Source organism: Fundulus heteroclitus, chromosome 7 (assembly GCF_011125445.2).
Source record: "Fundulus heteroclitus isolate FHET01 chromosome 7, MU-UCD_Fhet_4.1, whole genome shotgun sequence".
Lineage (NCBI taxonomy): Eukaryota > Metazoa > Chordata > Actinopteri > Cyprinodontiformes > Fundulidae > Fundulus > Fundulus heteroclitus.
The window spans coordinates 11,411,427-11,431,522 of record NC_046367.1 but is presented as its reverse complement, the minus strand read 5'-3'; the positions used below and the strand labels follow the sequence as shown (position 1 = coordinate 11,431,522).

General features: G+C 40.7%; 1 protein-coding gene across 1 annotated transcript; it reads left to right on the top strand.

Moving 5' to 3' along the window:
- Nucleotides 1–340: 340 nt before the first annotated feature.
- tgfbr2l (transforming growth factor beta receptor-like) lies at nt 341–19,979 on the top strand. The gene is made up of 8 exons (XM_012882759.3): nt 341–486; nt 4,304–4,445; nt 6,247–6,458; nt 7,232–7,953; nt 9,453–9,590; nt 14,765–14,906; nt 15,953–16,080; nt 17,681–19,979. The coding sequence occupies exons 1-8, from the start codon at nt 435–437 to the stop codon at nt 17,798–17,800; spliced, it is 1,656 nt and encodes a 551-aa protein (XP_012738213.2). The 5' UTR covers nt 341–434; the 3' UTR covers nt 17,801–19,979.
- Nucleotides 19,980–20,096: the final 117 nt, after the last annotated feature.

Below are 20,096 nucleotides of genomic sequence, written 5' to 3'. Positions count from 1 at the left end.
TAGAGTTTATAGTTTCTACCATTCAATGCAAGATGAAGAAAATGCATAAAGAAACAGTAATGGTATTTTTAGAAACAAATATAAATGTAAACTAAATAGAAACATTGATGAATGATAAGAAATCTGTCTTAAGTAAAATGGGACAAAAAAAGATTAAAGTGTTAAAAAGTTTGAGGGAAAGCTTTCCCTCTTTTTCCCCCTTTAGACTAAAACAAGTAAGTGAAGGCTATAAAAGCTACTTGGTGATTTAGCTTTGGAGTCAACATGTCAGCTGGGGCTCCTTGGCTCCATGTCACACATGTGGGGAAATGAAAGAGGCGGGGCCAAACCCCATCTGGATGAAAAACATCTGGACGTCTCTGTCTTTCTCAGCTCACACAGAGGCAGAACATGTAGACCCGACGACTACAATAAGCGGGTTTCTTCCACAAAAGATGGCTCGGTGCTGGACACTTTGGACGGCGATCCTGGTCCTGGTGACAGCCGGTGAGTGCTGCCTGCCTGCTGGGAGCTTTTCATCTCTTTGCCTCGGGAGTTATTTAAAGAAAGCCAGGCTTGGGTGGGTGCATTGGGTGGGGGTCGCTTTGTTTAGGAAAAACGCACCACGCTCAGACTTTTAATAACTAATACAAAACATTCAGTATCGGTAGAATACTTTTTTTTTGGATTCAATTTTAGTTTCATTCAAAGTATTCTTGCAAAGTGTAGTTAAAAGCCAGCCTTTGTTTATGCATGTTTAGTTAAGCTGGAGCGTTAAGGAGTAAAAGCACAGGACTCAGCATTATGTACTTGATCTGTCAGCAGGAAAAGATGTAGAGCCTTAACGTTCATACCTTGTAGACGGGTCGTGATTTTTCTCTCTAATATGACCACTGACCAAAATAAAACACGTTTCTGTTACAGCACTTTAGCTCACTTAATACATTCTCGCAGTCGTTTTTTTTCGTCCCCTAATCTCTTACATGGGCGTTGGTATACATAAAGCCGTACTGGGGCAAAACGAGACGTGACATGCATTTGGATTGTTTGCTGTGTGGATCTTTAACTTCGCACTGGAAAGTGTTTAAAAATAATTCATATTCCAAAAAAACAAAAATGCTTTGTTCAATAGATCTAATACTAGGCTCATTAACATACTTCATGCTTTAGGAAAAGTAATTAATACAGTAGGGTGTAAGCAGATTGAAAATGACATTGTTGAAAACAGTCTGCTCACTACAATATTCCACCGAAACAGCGCTTGCTCACATGATTGACGATTGGTATGAAGAGTTGGACATAAGTAACTTAGACAATGTCATATTTTTGGACTTTAGTGCAGCATTTGATCTGATAAACCAGGTCTTTGTTTTGGATCAAAGACTATTTTACTGATAGAAGTCAACAAGTCTTTTACAACGGCTTCTTGTCTAACAGTTGTGAGGTCTACTGTGGTCTGTGTTAAACCAATCTTCAGCTATGTTTGCAGACGATTCAATGATGTTTTGTTCTGATCCAAATGTTGGCGATATATCAAGACTGCTGGAAAGCCAGATGAGTTCATTTGAGAAATGGGTTAATGATAATCGCATGATTTTACATTTTACCAATACCAGATCAATGCTTATAGGTCGGTTGTATTTTGTAATGAAGAACTCTGTTTTGGAGCAAGTTACAAAAGTGAAACTACTTGGCATCATAGTGGATCATCATTTGTCATGATATCTTGCATATGATTAGTGAAATGGGTAAAGGTATTGCTGTTGTCAGAAGACATTCCTATTTTCTGACTCCCACAGTTTTGAAAGAGGTTGTACAATCTTTAGTTCTGTCTCACTCATATGGTCTGCTGCTAACAAATTAAAGCGGTCTATAATCTAGTTTCAGGCAGTCCAAAATAAGGCAGTTCGCAAAGTGTTAAGATGTCCATTCTCTGCAAGCTTTACTGAAATGGAATGCACTTTATTGTGACCAGAAAACATGCCAGGTCTATGATAGGGTAAATACTTTTCACAGCACTGTCTTGATGGTAAAGAAATAAAGGCTTCCATTTATTATTATTTAAATTATTATTTTTTTCCGTTTATTTATCTTTTGACCCAACATAAGTTGTTTACAACTTATTTTGATTAAAAAAACTATTGTTAACAGTTAGAGGGGAACATAGCTACTGTGCTTAGGGCCCATAAAATAAACTACCTAATATCAAACCTCTGATCACACTTCAGTAACGCTACTATTACTTATTAGTAATAGTAGTAGTAATAGTAATATCATCTTTATTGTCATTGAAACATACATTACAATGAAATGTGTTCTCTGCTTTTAGCCCATCACCCTTGGGGAGCAGTGGGCTGCCATGTGCAGCACCCGGGGAGCAATCGGGGGTTAAGGGTCTTGCTCAGGGACCCAGAGTGTAGGCTGTGGGGATCGCACTGGGTACTTGCATCCTTCTCTGAGTGCAAGCACACTGCTCTAACCACTAGGTCACCACTCCCCACCAAATGTAATATGCTTAACCTGCCACACCGGGTTTTTGATCCTGCGACATGGGGAGCGCCAGTCCCACAACTTAACCAGTGGACCAAACCCCAGTCATATTCTCTGGATTTAACCCATCCCCATTGGGGAGCAGTGGGGGGTTGAGCACTGTAGGGCACCCGGGGAGCAATTGGGGGTTGAGGGTCTTGCTCAGGGACCCAGATTGCAGGCAGTTGGGATCGAACCGGGTACTTGCATCCTTCTCAGAGTGCAAGCGCGCTGCTCTAACCAGTAGGCCACCACTCCCCCTAAGTTAGTTTGTTAAAGGTTCCATAATGGTCCAGTAGTGGCCTTTTGGCAAGTTGACCTGGGGAATAAATCAGTGCCTGTTGGTGCCCCATTCATTTTAGACTTCAGAATTCAGTACTCATAATTTAACACCCAGTTTAACCATGTGTTGTTTAAGAGAGAGAAAACAAACGGACTCAAAAAAGTCCAAAAAGGATGAAATGCAGAAGAAAGTGCATGTGATGCATAGTTTGACAGTAGGGCCCCACTGCTGGTCCCGTGTCAGTAGGGTGTGGCCTCCCCTCAGGCCTGGATACAGTTACCAGTCTGGTGCAGTTTGGCCCACGAACAATGTAACGGCCCCAGGAGATCCAGGAGATCCAGCAGATCAGCATCGCGTTGGAGTCGCCTTTAATGGCGACCTCCAACATGTTTGATGGGTAAGGGAACAGGGTTCCATGATGCTGTGGAGAGCTTTTCTTCAGCAGGGAGAGGCCATTGCAGGACCTCAACATTACTCAGGCAGTCTCTGAACACATGCCAAGTGTAGACAGCCATTGCCTTGTTGATAGACTGTGCCAGAGCTGTCAGAGGAGTGGTAAGACAAGACACAGGATCTAGCTGGCTTATTGTTTTGTAGTCAGGGCCCCACATATACCTACCAGAGGTGACCTGACGTCATAATTCACAGCTGCCATGATGCATGGGATGGACTGGTGGGTCGCCAACTGGGTCAGTTCTCTAACACAGACACAATAGTCATCTATGGGAATGCAGAGCCAAGGAACATGATACAACTCCACTCATCATATGTCCATGCCTTCTGGTACCAGCACCACTCCAAACCCTCTGTCTTTGCTCTGGATGTTTATGGCAGGCTACACATGCCCATACCCCCAGTATGCGTGTGTATCAAGTTGTATCCAAGTCCAACCAATGTTAATATGTTCAAACATAGTTTTTCATTGGACCAATTGGTGATTTTGGGTCTATGCCTGTTCAACAAGAAAAGCCTTGTGAATGTTAAAAATGTCCGACTTGCCCACAGTACTTGAGAGAATAAACTTTCTGTCGCTGCCGTTCAGTGTATGGTTCCTCCTCAAAAGACCCCCATTATCTCACGTCTAACAAAGAGCAAGTGTGCGCGTGTGAAATGTCTCTTGTGCAGCAACACAGGACTTCTTGGCGCCCTTTAAGACACTGGGGAAGACAGCGACTGGCACAAAACGAAAATCTGGGTTTATGTGTTTAGAAAAATGAATGTTTTAATTATGACCCTTTAAAACTGAAGCAGAAGCTTACAAAATCAGCATATCAATAAATATGGGGAAATATATCAGTTATACTTAGAAGGTATGGCGTTCTGTTGAGCAACACTGATTTTGTCCTTCAATCAAGTCTGAGTTAAAAACAGTTTTGGCAACACGCTGACAGGACCTGTGACAGGATCCCACTGGCTCTTTAACATCTTTATCACAAACTTCTCAACATGAGACCCCCATCCCCAAATAACCTGCTGTATCACTTTTGTTCTGCTCTCTCCTTGGTCTTCCAGGTGCTGTCCACTCTCTGGGGGCCGACATCTTGTGCAAGTGGTGCGACGTGTCCACGCCTAAGTGCAAAGACGACATTTGTTTCAGTAACTGCGACCTGACCTCGTTCTGCTCCTCCAATGTGGAAGTCTGCATTTCTATTTGGTGAGACTCTTTAAATACTCTGTACTCTTTAAGCGCAATTCAGCCATGTTCACCCAAACGGCTTCTTAATAGATGCCAATGTGCAGACAACACGTTCCAAACAGTTTCACTGGTATTTGATCAAATGTCTCTAAGCACGTTCCCCCTCAATCTCATGCTTTTTGTTGCCTGGTTGGATGTTTGTCCACACTTCGTCGTAAGCATTGTCCAGAGAAGTCCATAGAATCGGGGACATGACTTGGGGACGTCCATTTCACTGGCTGTAAATCAACCTGCTCTTTCTATTCTAAAACCAGTTTGCTGAGTTCCTCATGGAGCAGCCGGTTTCGGTAAACCTATCGGCCATTTATCTGTGGGTTTGAGGCGATATCTTCCTGTCATTGTAACCAAATTGCCCTCTAGTTGTTTAAATCACGCTTTAAAATGTAGCTTTTGGGGAGAGGCCTTTTTTTTTTGGTCAGCAGCCTTTCACTCCATGGAGACTGGCTGGATTGTTATTGAATGATCCGTCCAATGTCCCTTCATCTGGGGGTCTTTGTCAAAGTGGTAACACATTTGAATGACTTAGAATTGTAAAAACTTATTTCTATTGTGTACCTCATTAGTAAGTCATATAAGTATCTTTCATAAATGATACGAAATAAAGCGTTTTGTTTTAAAGCACTTAGTGTTCTGTTTGGTGATTCTGAATAATGCAGAGGAGGCCATCCTTTCTGTTTATTTTCTGCTTACTCACTTTTCAACCCCGTTTATACATGAACAAATTTATTCCTGGCCTCTTCTCCATGTTGTAAGTAAGATGCCTCTTTCTCACTGAAATGAGACATCTGCATTTTTATTAAAACATTTTTTATCTTTTATTTTCCAATCACATGGGGAGAAATAATGGCGGGTTAAAAGGGACAAAATTAAATAAATAAATAAATATCATGAAATAAATATAAATATACCGTGAAATAAATAAATGTACCATGAAATAATGAAATGCAAAGTGAAATAATGAAATAAATAAATGTACCTTTAAATGTTCCATTGAATAATTAAATGTATGATTTCTTTTAAGGCGAGGCAAGGCAAATTTAATTGTATAGCCATTTCAGTACAATGACAACACAAAGGGCTTAATATATCAATAAAAAAATCAAATGTACCATTAAATTATGAAACATAAAATGAAATACTTAAATGTGCCATTTAATAATTAAATTATGACATTAAATAATTAAATGTCATTTTTGTTAAATACATTTATTTGAATATACATTTCATTATTTCACTCTGTATTTATTTATTTCATGGCTTCGCGCAGCAGACTTATCATGAAACCATTTAAACTCTCACCTTGACCATCAGGATCAGGGGGACCTTGACGTCTGATTGACTTCTCGTATATCTTTGGCCCCTCTGTCCCTGAATACATATGCAAATCAGTATAAATACCCCAAAGGTACCTAACACGTTTAACTACATCTGTAGTTTTATGTATTCCAGTGGGTTGTATTTTAGCTGACTCACATTTATCTACAGCTGTTTGTTAAAAAAAAACATATGCATGTTAGACATTTGGGATGAAGCTTTAAATAACATATTAAGAAAAATGCAATTTATCAGCATTCAGCCTAAAAATATAGAGATATTATTTTTGGTTCATGTCACCCAGCCCTACTTGCAGCAGATTCACTTATTACTCTACATTCGTACCATTAAGATTTTTGACATGATGATTATATAATGGTGCTGTCTATAAGAAAAGATGTCATATATGTTAAACTTTAACTGAAGATGTTCGCTGCTCTTGCAGGAGGAAGCAAAACGACTCACAGACAGTGCAAACGATGTGCCACAACCCAGAGTTGCCCCTGGATGGTGTTGATCCGCTGTTGTTGCTGAATTTCACCTCCAGGGAGTGTCATATGGTCCCACAACCTGCAGTGGACGGTGACATGATGGTCTGTGGATGCCAAGGCCAAGCGGAATGTAATGACAAGCTCATCTTTAGCAAAGGATTTGATGGTGAGCCGTAGAGGAAGGGAGTGGGACTGAATGAATGCAGCTAGTAAGGGAGGTCTGCTTCTATGACTGGAATTGATTGATTAATGAATGTATAGGCAAGGCAAGGCAAATTTATTTATATAGCACAATTCAGTACAAAGACAATGCAAAGTGCTTTACATGATTAAAATATAGCAAAATAAAACAGAATAAAAGCAAGTAGGAATAAAATATAGATAGAAAATAGAACAAAAAAGTGGTGATTCAGTTAACTAGGACAGTTGAAGGCAATTTTAAACAAATGTGTTTTTAATCTTGATTTAAAAGAACTCAGGCTTTCCGCACTTTTACAGTTTTCTGGAAGTTTGTTCCAGATAATTGGAGCATAGGAACTAAATGCTGCTTCTCCATGTTTGGTTCTGGTTCTAGGTATGCAGAGCAGGCTGGAGTCAGAAGACCTGAGTGGTCTGGATGGTTTATACGCTGATAACAAGTCTGTGATGTATTTAGGAGCTAAGCCATTTAAGGATTTATAGACTAACAGAAGTATTTTAAAGTCTATTCTCTGAGATACAGGGAGCCAGTGTAAGGACTTTAGAACTGGTGTTATGTGCTCTACTTTCTTAGTCTTAGTGAGGACGCGGGCAGCAGCGTTCTGGATCAGCTGCAGCTGTCTGATCCACTTTTTAGTATAAAACAACAGAAGGATCTTATTTAACCAGAAAAGTAAACAGATAAAATTGGATGGACAATATTTAATGTGCGAACACACCGCATTTTCATTGTTTCTACAGGTCTCTCAAAGTTGCAAAGTCAAGATGTGATCGCAGTGGTCGTGATCAGTTTGGTACCCCTTGTCCTGGTGGTCATCGTGGCCACTGCTGCCTTCTATTCCTATCGGATACGGCGCCCTGATTGGCCCGCCAAGCACACTCCAGAGCTCTATCAGGCTTTGGATGTGCCGCATGACGGACCAGCACCGAGCGATGAAGATGGAGGGAAGAACCTGCTGGCTCTTGAGATTGAACAGGAGGATTTTCATAACAAAGAACTAAGTCTGAGCAATGGCACTGTCAGTTACAGGTCAGACTGGCAGCTGGGTAAACTCCTGCCCGTCAAGCTGGATCAACTGGTGGGGAAGGGACGCTTTGCTGAGGTGTGGAGGGCACGACTGCTGCACAGCAAAAAACAGGAAGCTAACGGCTATGAAACAGTGGCGGTAAAGGTGTTCCCGAGTAAGGAGTACGCCTCTTGGAGAAACGAATGCTCCATCTTCTCTGATGCCACGCTGCAACACGACAACTTAGTTCAGTTCCTGGCAGCTGAAGAGATGGGCCCACCGGGCAGCATTCATCAAACCTACTGGTTGGTCATGGCCTACTACAGCCTCGGAAATCTGCAGGACTTCCTGACAGCTAATATAATGAGCTGGGAGGAGCTAGTCGCCATGGCAGCTAGCATTGCCAAAGGATTAGCGCACCTCCACAGTGACACAACAACCAGTGGGGTACCGAAGGTAAACTTAAGCGTTGAGCTCTTGAAATCTGAAACCGCAGAAAGCCAATTCAGTTGTCGTCTTTTGTTGTGTGAGAAAATGAGGTGAAAATCTGAGAAATAAGGTCATAGTTAGAACATAAGGAATAGGCAGATACCACACATCAACTAAAATGTTGGTCTGCTTGAGTAAAAACTATTGTCCAGTGGTGTCCTGGAACTTTTTGATATGTTGCTGATCCAACACATCTGAGTTAAATGGCTGAATTACCTCCTCAGTATACAGTCAAGTTATCCAGAGTCCTGCTAATGGCCTGATTATTAGACTCTGGTGCGTTGAAGCAGAGTAACAAATAAAAGTTGCAAGACACCGGCCCTCGAGGACCGGAATTAAAGACCACTGCTATCAACCACTAACCTGACTCTAGCCAGACGCATGTCGCTCCGCCTAGCTTCACTCATCCATCTGGGACCTCTCCACAGGAATTGCCTTTATTGAAGGCTGGGCCTTATCAAAAATTCTTGCATATAATTGGATAAGCCACTTGTCTGTCATCTTTATCGACGTGCTATTTCAACCACTCACACCGAAGCTAACCCGTGACGCTGTGAAAGAGACGCAGGAAAAAAATGTGTTTGCGGCTTTAGTGACACGCGTTTTATTGACAGTAAGCTGACAGGAAGAGGGGGGAAGACAGGCGGCAAAGCGCCGCAGGTTGGAGTCGATCCCGGGCCGACCGCGTCGAGGACTAAAGGCCTCCTAACATGGTTCGCGCTAACCGCTCCGCCACGGGCGCGCCCTGGAAAACAAAACTTGCCAAATCCGGTCGGGAGAAGGGTGAAAACATGGTTTCCACCAACAAAAGCCTTCAGAGGCGTTCTCTGATGTTCTTTTAATGAAACAATATTAGGTAGATTGGACAACATGGAAGAAATAGCAGCATCAATGTTAACGCTTGCTTCCTCGGTGCGAGTTGCCATTGCTATCATAACAGTTTCATGTCATGGTCGCTTCTCCACTACGTCACATCTATGAAACTCCAGCCCTGCGTCCTGATTGGCTGGACAATAAAATTGGTTGGAGAAATCATCTATGGGAGAGGTCCCAGATGGATGTGAGTGGAGCTAGGCGGAGCGACATACATCTGGTGAGAGTCAGGTTAATCAACCACTGCTATCTTATGAATTTAATAAACTAGTAAAACCATTTGTTGCTTTTTTTGCAGTTATCTTAATATCAAGGACCTTACTTGTTAAAACAGCTTCTAACATCTGAATAAACGTAATTGCACTGGTTCAGGCTAATCTTTAAATGTCTGTCGGGTTTTTCTTTTGTTAATTTTGACATTTAAAAAACTGCTGCAGTGACAATATTTAGATATCTAAACATAACATGAAGAATACTTCCTGTCTGTGTCTTATCGAGGATCAAGAAACTTTATTGTCATCATATAACCTTAATGAAATATTGGTGAAAATTCACAAGTAACACACACACACACATTCTTTGCATTGCTGTAGGTACCGGTCGCCCATCGAGACCTGAAGAGCAGCAACATTGTGGTCAAGAACAGGAAGGAGTGTGCCCTGTGTGACTTTGGTCTGGCGTTGAGGCTGGATCTCTCCCTTACAGTCGACGACTACGCCAACAGCGGACAGGTGAGAGGTAGAGGGTGTAATGTATTTGTGATCAACTGACGACCCAAAACAGCATGCATGCTGCAAAAGCCCGGCTGGTTTTTTGTGCTATCCAAAAAACATTATTGATGTTATACGAAAATTTCTGTAAATTTTATATTGGATTATTGTAGCACCTTCTTTAACACCCCTGTCATGAGGTAAGCTTGCCAGTCCAAAAAACAATTGGCAAGTTACGCAATCTCCTACTGTGTATTTAACTAAGTGAGTGTTATTTTCTTTTTCTTTTTTTCGGGGAGTTCAAATGGTTGTAGGGTCTCTCAGGGAGATCCTATCTAAGTGATAGTGCCACAGATATTGTATCTGCAACGCAAGTCTCCTCATAATCTATGAAATTCCCTTAAGAAGCATTTCTTTAGTTCCACCAGTACTAAAGAAATTTTATTCTTTACTACTGGTACTGGTACTGTCTCTTCGCTGCACAGAGTCCATGGTCTCTTTTAAAAAACGTCTAAAGACATTTTTTTTTAGACAGGCGTTTGCTTAAGCATGTTTTGTGTTTTTTTAAATTGCTTATGCTCATGTGAAGCACTTTGTAATGTCAATGTCTGTGAGAGGTGTTATAGAAATAAAAGCTGACTTACTTATACCATTAGTTTTAGCTTAAAAAAATCGATTTTGCCTTTGAATTGCAATGTGAAAAAATAACTCTCAGCAACAATATGTACAATTTGGAGACGTGTGTTCCTTTCCAGATGGTAGCTACATACCAAACTCTATCTGTGAGGTGCCTGATCATGGCAGCGTGTAAAGATAGTATAGAGTTTGTTTCAGGTGGTTAGTGAGCGCCTTTTTGGTTAAGGTCAGAGCAGCCTCAGCACCAACAGTGTTACAACTGGAGAGGTGCATAGTATGTTTGGTGATGAGGTTGTAGGTGGGTGTACTCATCAATTAAAGTTTCTGATGACTGAGCCATGTGAGAGTATGTGGGTCGTTTATTCTGGATAAGCTATTGCTTGCTTGCCAAGCACCTCCGCTGTCACACCCAGGATCCTAACATGCTCCATCTACCATAATGAACCCCACAATCTCCCCCCCAAAAAAGGTAACTCCCATATTTCAGTTCTAAATAGCATGAATAGCTTTAATATAGATAACCATTACAATTATGAACAATGTATGATTAAAGAAAACTACATATCTTGTACAAAATGTTTGCTCCAGCCTAAGTTGCTACATTGATAACTGGAGAACTTTCTGGGGAAAACCTGGTCTGATCCGGAGAGACGGCATCCATCCTACTTTGGATGGTGCAGCTCTTCTTTCTAGGAATCTGGCCGGATTTATTAGTTCTCCTAAATGCTGACAACCCAGGGTCCAGACCAGGAAGCAGAGCCGTAGTTTAACACACCTCTCTGCAGCTTCTGTACTGTTACCCACCCATTATCCTATTGAGACGGTGTCTTTCCCACGGCCAAAACTTAACAGATCAAAAACTGATCTAAAAGGAACAAATCATAAAAACCTAATAAAAATGAATATGGTTCACCTTGAACCTAAAAATAAAATAATAAAATGTGGTCTATTAAATATAAGGTCTCTCCCTCCAAAGACTTTGTTAGTTAATGAATTGATTTCTGATAATCAGATTGATTTGTTTTGTCTCACAGAAACCTGGCTACAAGAGGACTACGTTAGTATAAATGAGTCAACCCCCTCCAGTTATTCAAATTTCCACATTCCCAGATCTGTGGGAAGAGGAGGAGGAGTGGCAACCATCTTTCAGTCTGATTTATTAATTAGTCCCAGGCCAACTAATAATTACAGTTCTTTTGAACATTTAACCCTCAGTTTCCCTCATCCAAACTGCAAAGCAATAAAACCTCTTCTGTTTGTTGTTTTGTATCGTCCACCAGGCCCTTACACTCAGTTTTTGGATGAGTTGTCAGATTTCTTATCTGATTTGGTGTTAAATACTGATAAGGTTATTATAGTGGGTGATTTTAACATCCATGTTGACACTGAATGTGATAACCTTAGTGTAGCCTTTAAAACTATCCTAGATTCAATTGGTTTTGCTCAAAATGTGCATGAACCGACGCACTCTCGGCTCCATACTTTAGACCTTGTGCTGACATATGGCATTGATTGTGAAGAATTAACAGTATTTCCTCACAACCCTGTCCTGTCTGATCATTTTTTAATAACATTTGAGTTTAATCTAACTGAATTCTCCACCCCCAAAAGAGGGTTCCATTATAGTAGATTTTTATCGGATAATGCTGTATCAAAACTTAAAGAGTCTGTCCCCTTCTTAATATCCTCAGTATTGCAGAAATGCCCTGTAGATGGCAGCATTGCTGTTTCTTCCCATTCACAAATCGATACCTTTGCTAACAATGTGACTTCCTCATTGCGTTCTGCATTAGACAATGTAGCTCCCTTGAAAAAGAAGGTGATTATTCACAGGAAGCTGGCTCCTTGGTTTAATTCAGAGCTGCGTTCCTTGAAGCACAATGTTAGGAAATTGGAGAGAAAATGGCGCTCTACACACCAAGAGGAATCCTACTTAATCTGGAGGGACAGACTATTGTTGTATAACAAGACCCTCCGCAGAGTTAGAGCAGCATATTTTTCATCATTAATTGAAGAGAATAAAAATAATCCTAGATTTCTCTTTAGTACAGTTGCCAAACTTACCCAGAGCCACAGCTCTGTTGATCCATCCATTCCCTTAGCTCTTAGTAGTAATGATTTTATGGGATTCTTCATAAATAAAATTGATGCCATTAAAAATAAAATAATTGGCATCCTCCCAAACATGATTACCTCGTCCTCAGTAAGTGAGGCAGCATTGAAGGAATCTTTAGAATCTGCGCAGTGTTTGAACTGTTTAGAAGCAGTAGAGCTTTCTGAGCTATCTAAAATTTTAGCTTCATCTAAACCTTCTACCTGTATGTTAGACCCAATCCCAACCAAGTTGTTTAAGGAGGTATTCCCTCTGATCAGTGGTCCTATTTTAGACATGATTAATGTATCCTTGGTAAATGGATATGTACCACAGGCTTTTAAAGTAGCTGTTATTAAACCTTTACTTAAGAAACCATCTCTTGATCAAGATGAGTTAGTAAATTACAGACCTATATCTAATCTTCTTTTCTTATCTAAAATTCTTGAGAAAGTAGTTGCTAATCAACTATGTGAACATTTACAAAGTAATGACCTACTTGAAGAGTTTCGGTCAGGCTTCAGAGCTCATCATAGCACTGAAACAGCTCTGGTGAAGGTCACTAATGATATTCTCATGGCCTCAGATAATGGACTTGTGTCTATACTTGTCCTGTTAGATCTCAGTGCTGCGTTTGATACAGTTGATCACAATATTCTCCTACAAAGACTTGAACATACTGTAGGGATTAAGGGGAAAGCATTAGGCTGGTTTAAATCTTATCTGTCAGACAGATTCCAATTTGTTCATGTTAATAATAAATCTTCCTCAAACTCTAGGGTCACCTGTGGAGTACCACAGGGTTCAGTCCTTGGACCAATTCTCTTTACTATATATATGCTTCCGATAGGCAAAATTATCAGACAGCATGGGATTAATTTCCACTGTTATGCTGATGATACTCAGCTATATTTATCCATAAATCCTGATGAATCCAATCAATTACTTCAACTGCAGTCATGTCTTGATGACATCAAAAGCTGGATGACTTTAAATTTCCTGCATCTAAATTCTGACAAGACCGAAGTTTTAATCTTTGGGCCAGAGTCCTCAAAAAATAAACTTCTTAACCAATCACTTAATCTGGGTGGCATTAACCTGGCCTCTGGTAATAAAGTAAAAAATCTTGGTGTTATTTTTGACCAAGACATGTCATTTAAATCCCATATTAAACAGGTTTCCAGAGTTTCCTTTTTTCACCTCCGGAATATCGCCAAAATTAGAAACATTCTGTCCAGGAGTGATGCTGAAAAACTGGTCCATGCATTTGTTACTTCAAGGCTGGACTATTGTAATTCTTTACTATCAGGAAGTCCACAAAATGCAGTTCAAAGCCTTCAGCTGATCCAAAATGCTGCAGCAAGAGTTCTGATGAAAATCAACAAGAGGGATCATATTTCTCCAATTTTAGCTTCCCTTCATTGGCTTCCTGTTAAATCAAGAATAGAATTTAAAATTCTCCTTCTAACGTATAAAGCCCTTAATAATCAAGCTCCATCATATATCAGAGCTCTGATTACCCCGTATGTTCCTAACAGAGCACTTCGCTCTCAGACCGCAGGTCTGCTGGTGGTTCCTAGAGTCTCTAAAAGTAGAATGGGAGGCAGATCCTTTAGCTATCAGGCTCCTCTCCTGTGGAACCAACTCCCAGTTTTGGTCCGTGAGGCAGACACCCTGTCTACTTTTAAGACTAGGCTTAAAACTTTTCTTTTTGACAAAAATTATAACTAGTGACTCATGTTACTCTCAGCTACCTTTATAGTTTTACTGCTATAGGCTTAGGTTACTGGAGTATATCAGGATCTAATTTTCTCACTATATTGAGTTCTACTGTTCTTCAATTATGCATTATGTGTTGTCATTTCTGCTTTAACTTTCTGTTCTCTCTCTTTTATCTTCATAGTAGGTACACCTGGTCTGGCGTTCTGTTAACTGTGACATCATCCAGAGAAGACAGCTCACCCGCTACTACCATCTAATGTAGAACAGATTACTGGATCAATGTGTGCTTCTGTGCTTTTTTGTTTCTCTTGTTGTGTCTCTGTTCTGTCTTCTGTAACCCCAGACGGTCGAGGCAGATGACCGTTCATACTGAGCCCAGTTCTGCCGGAGGTTTTTTTTCCCGTTAATGGGTGGTTTTTCTTCCCACTGTCGCTTCATGCTTGCTCAGTATGAGGGATTGCAGCAAAGCCATGTACAATGCAGATGACTCTTCCTGTGGCTCTACGGTTCCCCAGGAGTGAATGCTGCTTGTCGGGACTTTGATGCAATTAACTGGTTTCCTTATATAGGACATTTTTGACCAATCTGTATAATCTGACCCAATCTGTATAATATGATTGAACTTGACTTTGTAAAGTGCCTTGAGATGACATGTTTCATGATTTGGCGCTATATAAATAAAATTGAATTGAATTGAATTGAAAGTTGTAAAGGTGAACTGTTTAGACTTTGTGTGGTTATGCAGGTGGGAACAGCTCGCTACATGGCCCCCGAGGTTCTTGAGTCCAGGGTGAACCTGGAAGACCTTGAGGCCTTTAAGCAGATGGATGTGTACTCCATGGCTATGGTCCTTTGGGAGATGGCCTCTCGGTGTGAAGTCATTGGAGGTGAGTGATTACCTACAGTATATTCCTTTATATCGGAAGGACTGAAAGAAGCTTTTAGAGAAAGTATCTAGCAATAAGTCAAAGTTCAGTAATGATACATGTGAAGCAGATATTGTGACGCAAACAACAAATAGGACAAAATAACAGAAATCGTCAGCACGCATAACTTTTCAACACCACTAAAGTCAGTACTTTGTAGAGCCACTTTTTGCAGCAATACCAGCTGCAGGTGGCTTTGAATCTATGAGCGCTCCACATCTTAGCACTGGCATTTTTGCCCATTCCCCAAGGCTAAACTGCTCCAGGTACTTCATGTTGGATGGATTTTTGCTTGTAAACAGCAATTTCCTAGTCTAACTACAGATTCTTAATTGAGGTCTGAACTTTGACTAAGACTTCCCAATGCATTTACATGTTTTCCTTTAAACCATTCAAGTGTTGTTTTAGCAGTACGCTTTAGGTCATTTTCCTGCTAGAAGGCAAACCTCCATTCAAGTTTCAAATCACAGGAAGACTGACAAAGGATTTCCTCAAGAATCTCTCTGTATTTAGCACCATGCATTTTTCGCTTGACTCAGTTCCTGCTTCTGAAAAACAAAGCACCTAGGCATGCAGACTGTTTTAACAAACATTTGTGGAAGAATGAGTCACTCTCAAGAGCTCAGTGAATTCAAATGTGGCTCTGGGATTAGATGCAACTGGCCTGCACAGAGTCCTGACCTCAATTTGAAAGAACACTTTTAAGATGAATTAGAGTGGAGATTGAGAGCCAGGGGTTCTCGTCCCATATCAGTGTATGGAAGAATGGTCAAAAACTCCAATAAACACACCCCAGAACCTTGTAGACAGCCTTCCCAGAAGAGTTGAACATCCCTTAAATTCATATGCAAGTCAAGGCAGGAGAGCGAATACTTTTGGCAAAATAATAATATGCCAAGATGGGGAGTTATTCATTAAGTCAGACCTAATAACATCTGTTTAACTTTTGGGTTAGAAAGTTCCTATTGTGAAAGAGACTTCTTGAATAAATCTTTGTGCTTCTGCAGAGGTGAAGAGCTATGAGCCGGCGTTTGGCTCCAAAGTCTGTGAGCAGCCCTCCGTGGACAGCATGAGGGATTTGGTTCTAAGGGATAGAGGACGACCAGACATCCCCCCAGCATGGACGCAGCATCAGGTCAGCTCCAACCTGAAACACACGGCAACATTTTGGAAAAACACACTGTCTAGCTGAAAGAACGTTTGCTGCTGGACTAAACGATTGAAAATCCTCCTGTGTTCAGTCATTTTTGTGTGACATTTTTAGGAAACATGAGATTGCTTTTCATTGTTACGCTGATGATACTCAGGTTTTAAGTTAAAACAGGAGGATGACTGTTGCATTCAACATTTAAATGAATATCTTGAGGGATTAAACACATGGATTACTTTTTAAATTTGAATGAACCTAAGACAGAGGTCATAATTTTTTGTTCTAATGTCACTGGTGGATCTTCCTCTCGCATAGACTTGGGATGTTTGGCAGACTATAGAAAGCCTATTTTCACGAACCTTGGACAAACTGCATGTGCAGTTATTCAAAAAGGGGCTTGGGGAAACTTCTGGAAAAATCACCGACCCTAGCGTTAAATGAATGGTGTTTTAAACTTAATAGGTAGAGCAGTGCGTAATATATCTGTTTGTCACCAAAATAAAAGGCATCTTCTCAAAAGATGACTTCAAAACAGTAATCAATGCCTTTGTTACAATTTGCTTTGTTACTCCACCTGCATCCCCTTTCTCGCTCCCTCAGATCAGCTGACCAGTTTTTGTTGGCGGTACTGAGGGCACAGCTGAAGCTCAGGGGGGAATCAGGCTTTTGCCATTGCAGCTCCCAAATAATGGAATGCTTTGCTGCTGCAAATAAGAAAACACTCTTCAATGGACATTTTTAAATGTTGGCCTGCAAATTTTCAGGCCAACAATGACCTTAACGACTCCCCATTACTAAGGGGTGGACATATTTCGGTTCAATTTGCATGTTATCTAGGCCATTACAAGGACTTTGTTGGGCAATACTATAAAGCTTGCAACTCCACACTACTCCAGACATTTTGAATTGAGGAAGCTTTCTGGATGGGAAGCGAAACGTCTTCAAACTTCGGAAAAAAAAGTCCAGTTGTGGATGTTTCCTGCCAAAGAAGCCTAAAATATTCATAATAAAACATAAAATAACAGCAGAGACCTAAATCAAAGGAGACATCTAATAATCCCTGCAGAGAAAGAAATACAACCCAAAAAACCCACAAAGATTGTGACAAATACATGATAAATGATCCCAAAAGAGACCAAAGACCTACAGAAATATATAGTTCAAAAGAGACAGAAAATATGGACAAATGGAATATAATAAACCAATAAGACACAGAATGACTTCTAAGCAAGTCACAGCATCAATGACGTTAAATGGACTGGATAAAGGAACGTTTAAAAATAATTTCAAAAAGGAACTCTAATTACTGTAGGAAGACTAATAAAGCAACATAATTTTACCAAGGTTTATGTGTCAAATGATCTAAAAAAGACTTGCAAAAAATGAAAAAAAAAAATGAAAAAAGCAGATAATAAACATCATAAAAAGCCATGTGGTTATGGTTAGTAGAAAAAAAAACAGGGTTTTATTATATCTTTTATCTGCTCACTGGAATGAATTATATGTAAGCTAACCTTGAACCTTTAATATTGCATTTAGTCTGTTTGGTGCCTCTAAGGTCTAACTTTGCTTTTCTGTCCTTCAGGGGATGGACATCTTCTGCTCCACCATCACAGAGTGCTGGGATCACGACCCAGAGGCCCGATTAACGGTTCACTGTGTGGTGGAACGGCTTAACGCCCTGCAGCAGGGTGAGGAGTGGTAGCATGGGGAGGATGCAGGGGAGGAGGACAGTTTGGCAGGTGTAAAAGGAGAAGGAACAGAGGAGGTGAAGAGAGGGGGGAAAAGGAGAAACTCAGTACAAATAAGTAGTTCTCCCCATTCTCAATCTCTGCCTTCATTTAAGGCCAGAAAGAGACATTACAGAAGAATCTGGTGAAGAATTGCAGAGAAGAAATCTATGTTTTCCCCCGCACAGACTGAATGGAATGCCTTAGTCATATGAGCAACTTGGCTTTAAAGATGCTTATACAGGGATGTGCATAATCCTTAGCTTGTGGAGAAGCTAGATTTTTGAGATCCACAACCCAGTTTTAAACAACTTGTTTTTTGCTTATTTTGATTTCCTATCGTTACCAATTTGCCATGCATTATATGTTAAGATATCAAGGTAGCCTTGTAAGATGGGATCCGTAGAGAACTAGATTAGCATTGGGAAAACATCTCTGGTTAAGTATCAAAACATTACTTTGGAGACATGCCTTGTGATTCCCCAGACTTCCATCAGGAGGCTTCCTATATGTTCTCATCTTTTTCAGCATCTGGAAAAAGACCTTTCACAGTGATGCTTTGGGGGTTCTGCTCAGAAACCAACACATCGGTTTTAGGCAAAAAATCTGTTTCTGTATCACATAAAGGCTTTGTGTTTCAGGTGTGTAAGAAGACACACTGCCTTAAGTAAATAAATTTCTATGCATCTGATACTCTAGCATACACAATATAATCTCCAGCCAAGCCAGGCTGTCACAGAGTTGTTTGGACAGTGGTCGAACAGTTCAGCAGTACGAGCATCACTCTGAGATGTTTAGATCAACCAAGACCCTCTCTAAATCTGGCTGCCCAACTAAACTGAGTAATCAGGGGGAAAAGGGCTTCATTCGGAGGATTGATCAGGAACTCACCTGTCATGTTGCAGATCTCCAGTGTTGCCTTGCAGACACAGATGAGCCATTCAGAAGGTCAGCCATTGCTAACCAATCAGGGCTTTATGGTGAAATGGCCAGATGGATATGGCAGACAGATATTTTCCCATCCCCAAGAATATACATTAAAGGTGGCCAGACCAGGCCATTATAAAATATTTTGCTTGAATTGAACGTTTTGTGCCTGAAGGAAAACAGCCACTGCTCATCACCTGGATAGTAGTATTCCTATTATCACGCATGGTGGTGGCAGCGCGATGCTGTGGGGATGTTTTTATTATTATTCTGCAGCGGGAAGTGAATGACCAATCTGCATAGAGGGAAAAGATAACAGCAACCAAATATATTGACAATTATCTTCCAGCACAACAATGACATGAAGTACAGAGACAAAATACGAAACTAAGAAGTGGCTTCAGGAGCAATCTGTGAATCAATCCCACGAAAATCTGAGTTTGCCTTTCCTCAAAAAATGCTGCTTCAACAAAATATAAAGCCATTGGTAGGATTACCTATTGTATGTGCCCATTTTTTGTAAAACAATTCATTAAACAAACTAAATGTCTGAAAACATTTTCAGGTTATTGCCGTTTTTGTTTGGATTTTTTTTTTTTTTTAAGGAAAACTACATTTAAATTGGTTCTAGAATAAGTCCACAACACAGAGGAAGGGGTGTGAAGACTTTCTCTCTTACGTCAAACACTAAATTTGTCCCAGTTCCATGACTTTTCCATCAGCACACTAACTGAGAGGGGGGGGGGGGAACTATGGCTGCTTGTTATTCAAAACAAACCTCAAATCTAGTTCAAACTGGATTTAGCCCTTGGGTTGATGCTTTCAAAAAAACCTGATCTGCTGGAGACTGCCCACGATGAAAATAAAAGTAGGTGGATCAGGATTTGACTTAGCTGACTCCTCCTTTTGGACCTATGTCCTGCAGAGTGAGCTGCTTTTCACAAACTCACCAAGTCCCTGACCTGAAGTCTACATCTTCCAGTCTTTGAAATCAGAGGCCTGAACCAAACCAGTGTTGTTATTATGTCGACCCCACACTGTCTGACTTTGGGCCTTTAGCCCCGCTTTTGGCTCAAGAACAAGCGGTTGCTGTTTCTTATTTAATGACTGAGCTACCGGCTTGTTCTTCCTCTCTCTCAGTAAATGTGAGCGCAGCCGCACTTACTCAGTGGAAAGACAGTGTGGTCATAAAGAGTCTGTTTGTCTTCTAATTGTAGCCAAAAAAAAGCCCCATTGATCTGCTGGCAGATGCACACACACACACACACACACACACACACACACACACACACACACACACACACACACACACACACACACACACACACACACACATACTTAGTT

Bases quoted from the DNA above. Each gene is read 5' to 3' on its own strand.
- tgfbr2l (XM_012882759.3), top strand. From the start codon at position 435: ATGGCTCGGTGCTGGACACTTTGGACGGCGATCCTGGTCCTGGTGACA. The intron at 14,907-15,952 runs GTGAGTGATTAC...GTGCTTCTGCAG, and splicing joins TCGGTGTGAAGTCATTGGAG to AGGTGAAGAGCTATGAGCCG. The intron at 16,081-17,680 runs GTCAGCTCCAAC...TCTGTCCTTCAG, and splicing joins CAGCATGGACGCAGCATCAG to GGGATGGACATCTTCTGCTC.